This window comes from Camelina sativa, chromosome 17, assembly GCF_030686135.1.
Source record: "Camelina sativa cultivar CO46 ecotype springtype chromosome 17, ASM3068613v1".
In the NCBI taxonomy this organism is placed as follows: domain Eukaryota; kingdom Viridiplantae; phylum Streptophyta; class Magnoliopsida; order Brassicales; family Brassicaceae; genus Camelina; species Camelina sativa.
Window position 1 is genome coordinate 30,091,911 of NC_141896.1, and position 8,916 is coordinate 30,100,826.

Consider the following 8,916-nt stretch of genomic DNA (forward strand, 5'->3'; position numbering starts at 1 on the left):
CTACTCCTGCACAATCACATTATTGGCAAGTACCACAGATACACTCGGTGAAATGTAATTTTGATGCTGCTTTCGATAATGACACTTCTCAAGCCATAGGAGGCTGGATAATCCGAAATCATTTAGGGGTTCCTCTATCATGGGGCTCCTCGATCCTTGGTTTTTGCTGCATCTCCCCTTGAAGCAGAGACGAAAGCTCTACTACTAAGCTTGCAACAGTCTTGGAACAGAGGTTACACAAATACAGTCTTTGAAGGTGATAGCGTAAACCTGATTAATATCTTAAATGGTCAACAGAAGAATGGTTCTTTGACAGGCTTTCTACACGACATACAATATTGGAAAGAAAAATTTGATTCGATTTCCTTTCTTTTTACAAGGAGAGAATGTAACTCTGCTGCTCATAATTTAGCAAAATTTGGTTGTGTAGACAATGTTTCCTATTCTGACTCTGAATCTGTACGGATTTGGTTACAGCAAGCCATTTGTATTGACTCTTCATAAAGGAAATAAAGATTAACTTTATGGAAAAAAAAATGTTTAAAAAAAACTTTTATCTAATTTTATTTATTGGAATCAGGCAAGAAAGTTTACCAAAAACTCTAATTTGGGTTTAGGCCCAATAGTTTAATTCGGCCCACATTTGAGAAACTCATAAAACCTAGATGGTCTTACTATAAATTGAAACTAGGGTTTTGAAGATCATTTCTCTCTTGCAGTCCTCATCGTTTGGAGCATAGCAGCCGGAGGCCACAAGGTTCGTCTTTCTCTCCTCCATTTTACTCTTACATTAGTGTGAAGTCACCAGAAAATGTGTATCTAGCTTAACTGTTCTCTCTAGTTTAGCGAATTTGGGAGTATTACTCTTTATCACTCTTGAATCTCTGTGTTTTGAGTGTGGTTCTGAAGCAATCATTTCATCATAATATAGATAGAAGCTTTTTTGTTTCTTGATCTGATGATGGTGTTTGTTGTATTGATGTGAGGGTAGAAGGAGAAGAATGTCTCACAGGAAGTTTGAGCACCCCAGACACGGTTCTCTTGGTTTCCTTCCCAGGAAGAGAGCCAACCGTCACAGAGGAAAAGGTTTGATTTTTTTTTGATTCATTTCAAGTTTCTGTTTCTTTGGATTCATTTTGTGTTTTGTTTTTGCTTACACTACATTTATTGGCTGGGTTATCAGTGAAGGCTTTCCCTAAGGATGACCAGACCAAGCCTTGCAAGTTCACAGCTTTCATGGGTTACAAGGCTGGTATGACTCACATTGTCAGAGAAGTCGAGAAACCTGGATCCAGTAAGTGTTATCTGTGTTCATCCTTATTCAGATGCGGCGTCTTTAGTGTGTTTCTTCGTATTAAAGTCTTGAACTTCGTGTTTTTTTTTATTCTTGTGTAGAGCTTCACAAGAAGGAGACCTGTGAGGCTGTTACCATCATTGAGACACCCGCTATGGTTGTTGTTGGAGTTGTTGCCTATGTGAAGACACCAAGAGGTTTGAGGTCTTTGAACACTGTCTGGGCACAGCACTTGAGTGAGGAGGTGAGGAGAAGGTTCTACAAGAACTGGGCCAAGTCTAAGAAGAAGGCTTTCACTGGCTACGCCAAACAGTATGAAACTGAAGATGGTAAGAAGAGCATTCAGACCCAGCTTGAGAAGATGAAGAAGTACGCTACTGTCATCCGTGTTTTGGCCCACACTCAGGTAATAATTGTTCATTGAATGTTTTGTTGATCTTAACATCTTCTGCACTATGTTCCTGCTGACAATTCTTTGTTACCTCTAACTACAGATCAGAAAGATGAAGGGATTGAAGCAGAAGAAAGCACACATGATGGAGATCCAGATCAATGGTGGTACCATTGCCCAGAAGGTTGACTTTGCCTACAGTTTCTTTGAGAAGCAGATCCCAATTGAAGCTGTTTTCCAGAAGGATGAAATGATTGATGTCATTGGTGTGACCAAGGGTAAGGGTTACGAAGGTGTTGTTACCCGTTGGGGTGTTACCCGTCTCCCACGTAAGACTCACAGGGGTCTACGTAAGGTTGCTTGTATCGGTGCCTGGCATCCTGCCAGAGTGTCCTACACTGTTGCTAGGGCTGGTCAGAATGGTTACCATCACCGTACTGAGCTTAACAAGAAGATTTACAGGTTGGGCAAAGTTGGTACTGAGGCACATTCAGCCATGACTGAATACGACAGGTTTGTAGAAACTGTTCTATTCCGGTCCTTTATCCTGTCTGTTAATGATTACTTAGCTGTTTTGTATGACTACGTTGACTGATGATAATGTTTTGGCTTATGATATAGGACCGAGAAGGATGTGACCCCAATGGGAGGATTCCCACACTACGGTATTGTGAAGGATGACTACTTGATGATTAAGGGATGCTGCATGGGTCCCAAGAAGAGAGTTGTAACTCTGAGACAGTCATTGCTCACTCAGACATCCCGTCTTGCCATGGAGGAGATCAAGCTCAAGTTCATTGACACTTCCTCAATCTTTGGACATGGTCGCTTCCAGACTACCCAGGAGAAGAACAAGTTTTACGGCCGTGTCAAGCAGTAAGAGTCGTTGTGTTGATCACATTTCTTCTTAGAAAGTTTTATGTTGGGTATCTGTTGCTACTTGTCTAAGAGAGATATTATCCTTCAAACAATCCATTGCTGTTTTTGTTGTTTGTTTTAGTTTTTACTATTTTGGAAGACAAAAATGATTTGCTTCTCAAGTTTTGAGTCTTTAAGTTTTGATGTGTTCTTTGTCATTTATTGAAAACAATCCAGAAGCATTAAAAGACAACAAACAATCAAACTGAAACATTTTCTCATTTTCTGCGTCTGTCTGTCTTCAGTGCATTTGTTGTTGTTTGGAACTTGTCTAAATTTCGTTTAGGGATTACTAAAATCTTCCCCATAACCACAACTATGTCCAGCGCCCGCCACAGAAAACCCCATCTCCTGCCAATATAATTAGGCAATGAGGTCTCAGCTTATTCCTAAATGTAGCTCAGTTAGGGGCAATGTGAATCTTAGGGGATGGTATTGGTTTGAGATTTTTGAAGAGTTCAACAAAATCATTGAAAATGAATAAGTGAAAGATTGTTAAAGATTGCTAGAAAATTTTGTTGATTAGTTTTCTAAAATTTTGTAAAGTCGTCCAAACAATCCCTGTATTTTTATGATATTTTCCATAATTTTATTTTATTTTGTAAAGAAAGTGTCTAAAATCATGAACCAGTAACATAATAATTGAACTCATTAAGAATCCTAGATTCTTTTGTTTTAATTGAATAACAAAAAACTTTTAATGACTTTATAAAAGTCTTGAATCCAATAATCCATATTTGTTAAGATTTTAAATGACTTTTTACAAATCACAAATTAATAACACTAAAACTTTATCTAATAACATAGTTTAACAAAATCTTGATCTAATAACAACAGATTCTACATAACATTTCAAATCATTAAACTCTATTCAAATCTTAAACCAATAACCTCCACTTAAGTCCCATTGAGTGGCTTACTGTCTTCTGTCTGTCCTAACTTGTTTTTATTGTTATGTACTGCCAATATCCACACAATTTTGTGTGCGTACTCACGTCAAAAAAATTTGCACGACATTTATTTTTGTAGCATTTAAAAGCAACTATGCAGAGAGAAAACCTACAAAACAATGACTGATACAGTACTACTGAGACTTGAACTCTACTAATTCCTTCTTTTTTTTTTTGATATAACAACTACTTCCTTTCTTATGGTCTTTATATTACCATTAAATGTTGATCCCATAAAATCAAGACAAACAATTAAAACCAACACAAGTTGAGACAAATAGAGAGCAGAAAGAGTACACGGAGTGTTGATTTAAAAGCAAACATACATTCATTAATCCTCACCAAACCCTAATGTTATTAGAGGAGAGAGAGAAAGAGAGAGAAGCGTTTTAGCGATTTTAAATCGTCTGTAGCTGGGAGAAGGAGATTCTGGTAATTGATCCGCCTAGAGAAGTCGCGTGCTTGCACACCAATGCTTCCGCAGCTTCCTCCTCAGTCTCAAACTGTACCAGAGCTTGCTTTTTCCCGTTCATCTCAAACACTTTTGTGTTCACTATTGCCCCGTGTTCTTGCACATGGTTCACCACTTCCTCCTCTGTCACGTCTTGAGGAAGTGTCGACAGGTGAATCATCTTTGTAGGGGAGCAGCAATAGCGGTAGTTCTTTGCAGCATTGCGGTTGAAGCGGTTCAGGTTCGAGTTTACATAATCATGGGAGTCTGTGCCTGGTGTTATATTTGGATGCTTCGAGAAGTTTACTTCTAGCCGCTTACCAAACAGCATCGCTCCCTGCAAAGTAACACAACATAACACAAATTCCATTTTACATCTTCGTAAACTTGTCCCAAATACAATCTCAAATGCGCTTATATTGACAAAAAGAGGGACATAGACAAACTTTGAGGAAATGTACTGCAAGTTCAGCTTGGAAACCATCACCCATTTGGACAAGGGCGTGGTCAGGTTTGTTCCGAAGAAGCTTAATCCTTACAATGTTCCCGTAAAGAGAAAAGAGATTGAATAGCTTATCCTCATCAATACTCTGAAACAAATGAAACTGGTAAGCCCGGAAAATATTGTAAGAAAAAACCAAGTTGTCAAAAGCAGAATGGGAAATGACCAACTTACATCCGCATTCAGATTGGAGACAAGCAATGTACACCTATCATTTGTGCCAGTTATACCCGGAGGCAAGCCTCCTCCAAAGGCAGCTGCAATTGCGGCTGTGTTTGCCATCTAGTATCAAAGTAATAGCACAGAGATGAGACAATTATGCATATAATTGAAACATTTAATGAAATCACGAATAGACTAGAAGGTTCAATCAATTAAAGGGAGCTATTTAGAGAACATATTTGAGTGAAAAGTGATCATGGCGATCTTGACCAAAAGTGTTTCTAAAACTGTGTAGCAAGCTTAGCTTTACCCACCTGAGGATATGCCACTGGAAAAAAGAAAAATATGAATAAGTAAAAGACCATATTATAGAAGAACAACACTTAGTTACTTTCATGTAAGATACATACCTCCAACATCACCATAGCCGCCAGGCTGCAAGATAAGAAAATCAGAACATTAAGACCACATAAAAGGATACAAAGCGTATGTATTTGATTAATAAAGCTATTCATACATGCGATGATCGGCCTTTTTGCTCTGCTGGCAGGTTTGGGTTTGTATAATCCCTATATAAAGTCAAAACAAATCAGTTATATGAACACCAATATAATAATAAAATTGTATAACCGCAGAGAAGATGGAAGCCAGACTGAAGACATAATCCATACCTAGATCGATCATTGTTGTAATTTACTTGCAGCTCCTCAAGACTGAAGATGAAAGAACAGATCAATACTGGCAACACTAGAGCAAAAAATAGTAGAGACTAACAAAGTAACAATAACAGTCACTAAATAGATAAGCAAACAGAGCATACTTTGAGAACTGGATATCCAACTGACAACACCCATCATATATGTTACGACCCTGCCACAAAGAAGATGACATATATTATTTCAGTTATTCGAAAGATAAGGCAGAGCTAGAATTTTTATGGGTAAAAAAGTTTATAAAAAACAAGCACCTGTAGAGCAGTTCTAGCAGAGGCAGCACACTGTTGTACCTGATACTGTATAAGAGCTTGAAAGCCTAAAGAGTCCACAAACAAGCTTAAAGTTAACAATCATCAAGCTACTAAATGGAAGTAAACAAAATTTTGAGAGAAATATTGTATCCCTACAAAAAAGAGGCCAATAACACACATGAAAAAAGAGAAACTGTAACCAACTACTAGAAATCCAATCCAATATAAGAGCAAAACCGAATAGAAGAGAGAAAGATAGAGAGAAAAGAAACGCGGAGAAGCTGACCAGCAGACTTCTGGAAAGTGACGAGCTTCTCGACAAATCCATAAGGAGAAAAAACTTGATGCAGCACGTCAACAGTAATTGGATACAGCATGTGATGGATAGTGACTAAGAGAATACGATTCGGCTGTACATGATCGACCATCCCACAGCAAACCACCAGTCAGACAAAAGACGGAAAGAAGATAGAAAGAAAAGAAGAAGTGACGGTTAAGAACCACGAGGGAGATGTAAGCTCCTCATTTGACATAAATGAAACGACAAGACAAGATATATAACAAAACAAGCTTTGTCATGTAAAATAATTAATGACGGTAACACTAAATGGGGGTAACATTTACAAACCTCGTCTTCCCGTCCATGAATATTCTGCTCTATAGTTGTCAACTCTTGATGAGAAGAGAACTGGACATACACATTCCTACCTCTAAAAATGCAAAGAAACGTCAGAAAATAATAATAAAAACAATAAAGACAATGAGGAGAAAAGGACTGTGATTGAGTGGTGACAAAACAAACCTTATAGTTGGCTGCACATTAGTAAAAAACTGAAGGGCACTGACTGCTGAAGGAACATCTTGCATTTGGAGAAGAGCCTTTCAAAAAAAAAAGTAACCTCAGGTTAAAGGCCATAAGTTTCCTCATTAGACAGAAAGCACAAGAAAGTAGAGAGAGAAACCTGATTCTTTGCCCTGAGCATGACAAGCTTAGTTATAACCCCAAATGGTTGAAAAAGCTGAAGCAAATCATTCTGATGAAACAAACAAAATTATTGCTTGGGGACAAATACGAAAAAGGGTTAAATACAATCAAGAGAGGAAGAAGAGGGTTTTAATATCTTTACTTCAGAAATCTCATGGCCAACATTACGAACATGAATGACTTTGGAAGATTCAGCCATTTTTCAAAAGACCTGAAAAAATCAACCAAGACAAACCCCTCAATTCAATTCAGAGACTAGGATACAATCAATCAATCAATCAATCAATCAATCTTTTCCCGCTCACGAAATAATACTTTTTCAATTTCCAATTTTGCAACACAAAGTGGAGAGATTCAGAAAAAGACTCCAATCAAAACAAAAACATCGATTAGAGAAAATACACAACATTGGAAGGAATCGATGAGAGTAATCGATACAAAGCCAAGAAAACATGAAAAAAAAAAAAAAAAAAAAAAAAAAAGAGTATATCCAAATCGGCTAAGGGGGAACAACACATACTCAGAGACAGAGATGAAAACAGGGAGAGACAGAGGAAGAGAGAGAAGTTGGCTCGCCTTAGAGAGAGGAGAGAGAGAAAGAGAATCTGAGAGTGTAGATCGAAGGAAGGGAAGGGGGGCTCGATATTGAGAGAGAGAGAGAGAGAGGGGTGTCTCGTCGTCTGTCTCGTCGTCAATGCGCTTGCTTTAACCCTATCTATCTCTCTATCTATCTACTAATTTTTCTTTATACTATCGACTTCTTTTTTTTCGTGCCTCTTGTCTCTTTTCGCCAAACCCTTCTTATTATTGTTATTATTTTTTTATTTTATTTTCAATAAATAACCTCACACTTTTACTTGTAACACTCTTCTCAAATTAATAAAGGTAGATGTTAAAAAAAAAACACTTCAGAAGGTTAGTTCTCCTAATCTTTTTTTTTTTTTTTTTTAATTCAGTTTTTCTTTTGTAAAATTAATTTTCTTTTAGGCTATTTACTTTAGCTGAATAACTGCATTTTCATTTTGATCTTTTAAAATTTTCTTTATTTTTTCCCAAAAAAATCCATGCATAATATACCATATCATTTTAAACACAAATTATTTTATACTAGACTATGTTTATAATAAAAAAATTAAAAATTTATGAAAAAGAAGCAAAAAACATAAACTTTAGAAAATGAAAAATAAAACTTTTAAGAACTTTGTTACATGATATATCATCAAAAAAATTGTGAAACCTAACATTTATTTATATTTTAGAAGGTTTAAAGTTAAAATTACAAACACAATTGATGTCACTATATTTTACCATATTTATGGCCTTGTTTAGTTCATGTTTTGCATTATATAGAAGTCATTCCTTAGGTTTTATAGCCATTTATGTCCAAATATGCACTTAGGATGTTTAGAAGCATGCATTGCATACATTTGTGCATTTGGAGTATTATTAGATGTTATGGAGCTCTAAAATGGTAAGGAAGGACTTGCTGTTATTTCTGGAGCTAAACAAGAGGATTGGAAGTATCAGGAAGGGGAAAGAAGGCACTCGACCATACCACTCGAGCAGGCACACGGTCGAGTACATGGTCGGGTTCATAACGAGCTCCTCAAAGATCGATCCAAATGTAGATTTTACGTTGCGATTCAGCTTCAGCCTTCTTCATGAGAGTTTTCAGAAATCGAGCTATATTTCCAATGCCGGTGGTCTCAGGTCAATCGAAGCTGTCACTCAAGAGTTATTCCTGTTATATTGAACCGCTATCATTCTAGATCGAAGACTGGAATTACTTGACGGACCAACCACTCGACCATGCACTCGACCGAGCATGGTCGAGCACTTGCAGCCAACTCTCTGTTTTGTCCTCTAGCTAACTAGGGCTTTCCCCTCTTTACTATATATATGTGCTGGCACTTGTGGCCGAAAAAGAGGAGACCTTGTAGACACCACCTCATAACCTAGTTTTTGCCATTTTTAGCTATTTTTACATTATTGCATCATCTCTTATCTTTTCTCTAGATTTTCATAGATTTGTAACATTCATAATTTGAATCTATTGAGTATTTTCTTTCACTTCTTTGTATTAAATTGTTCATCTCATCATTATCTATCCATCCATGTCTATATCATCATTTTCTGGGTTTGTGTTCTTCATGATGATTTTTAGATCTTATTAGTGGCTTAGGATCTTAGGGATGGAGTAGGCTGGGTAATAGTTATGGTTGCTTAAACTGATCAAGCTTGAGTGTTTAAATATCTCTTCTAGATTAGATATGCTCTATGCTATTCTTATACTGAG

At 36.9% G+C, this 8,916-nt stretch overlaps 2 protein-coding genes across 5 annotated transcripts; one reads left to right on the forward strand and one right to left on the reverse strand.

The window, feature by feature from the left end:
- The first annotated feature begins 630 nt into the window (after positions 1–630).
- Positions 631–2,725, forward strand: LOC104757911 (large ribosomal subunit protein uL3z). The gene is made up of 6 exons (XM_010480699.2): positions 631–757; positions 992–1,086; positions 1,184–1,294; positions 1,396–1,700; positions 1,789–2,198; positions 2,307–2,725. The coding sequence occupies exons 2-6, from the start codon at positions 1,002–1,004 to the stop codon at positions 2,563–2,565; spliced, it is 1,170 nt and encodes a 389-aa protein (XP_010479001.1). The 5' UTR covers positions 631–757; positions 992–1,001; the 3' UTR covers positions 2,566–2,725.
- Positions 2,726–3,603: 878 nt separating this feature from the next.
- LOC109124798 (polypyrimidine tract-binding protein homolog 3) lies at positions 3,604–7,399 on the reverse strand. Of its 4 annotated transcripts, none has more exons than XM_087496289.1 (15): positions 7,197–7,397; positions 6,763–6,831; positions 6,598–6,669; positions 6,438–6,514; positions 6,264–6,345; positions 5,922–6,045; positions 5,636–5,700; positions 5,489–5,538; positions 5,340–5,381; positions 5,186–5,237; positions 5,079–5,103; positions 4,983–4,996; positions 4,681–4,788; positions 4,451–4,594; positions 3,604–4,341 (listed from the first exon to the last, which is right to left on the reverse strand). In XM_087496289.1, exons 2-15 carry the CDS (start codon positions 6,817–6,819, stop codon positions 3,952–3,954), a joined length of 1,302 nt encoding a protein of 433 aa, XP_087352415.1. In that variant the 5' UTR covers positions 6,820–6,831; positions 7,197–7,397; the 3' UTR covers positions 3,604–3,951. The 4 variants fall into 4 exon arrangements, 2 of the variants coding, with proteins under 2 accessions (XP_087352415.1, XP_010479003.1); XM_010480701.3 differs by having other exon boundaries at positions 7,141–7,397; XR_015587369.1 differs by lacking the exon at positions 4,983–4,996 and having other exon boundaries at positions 5,075–5,103; positions 7,141–7,399.
- Between the last annotated feature and the right edge of the window lie 1,517 nt (positions 7,400–8,916).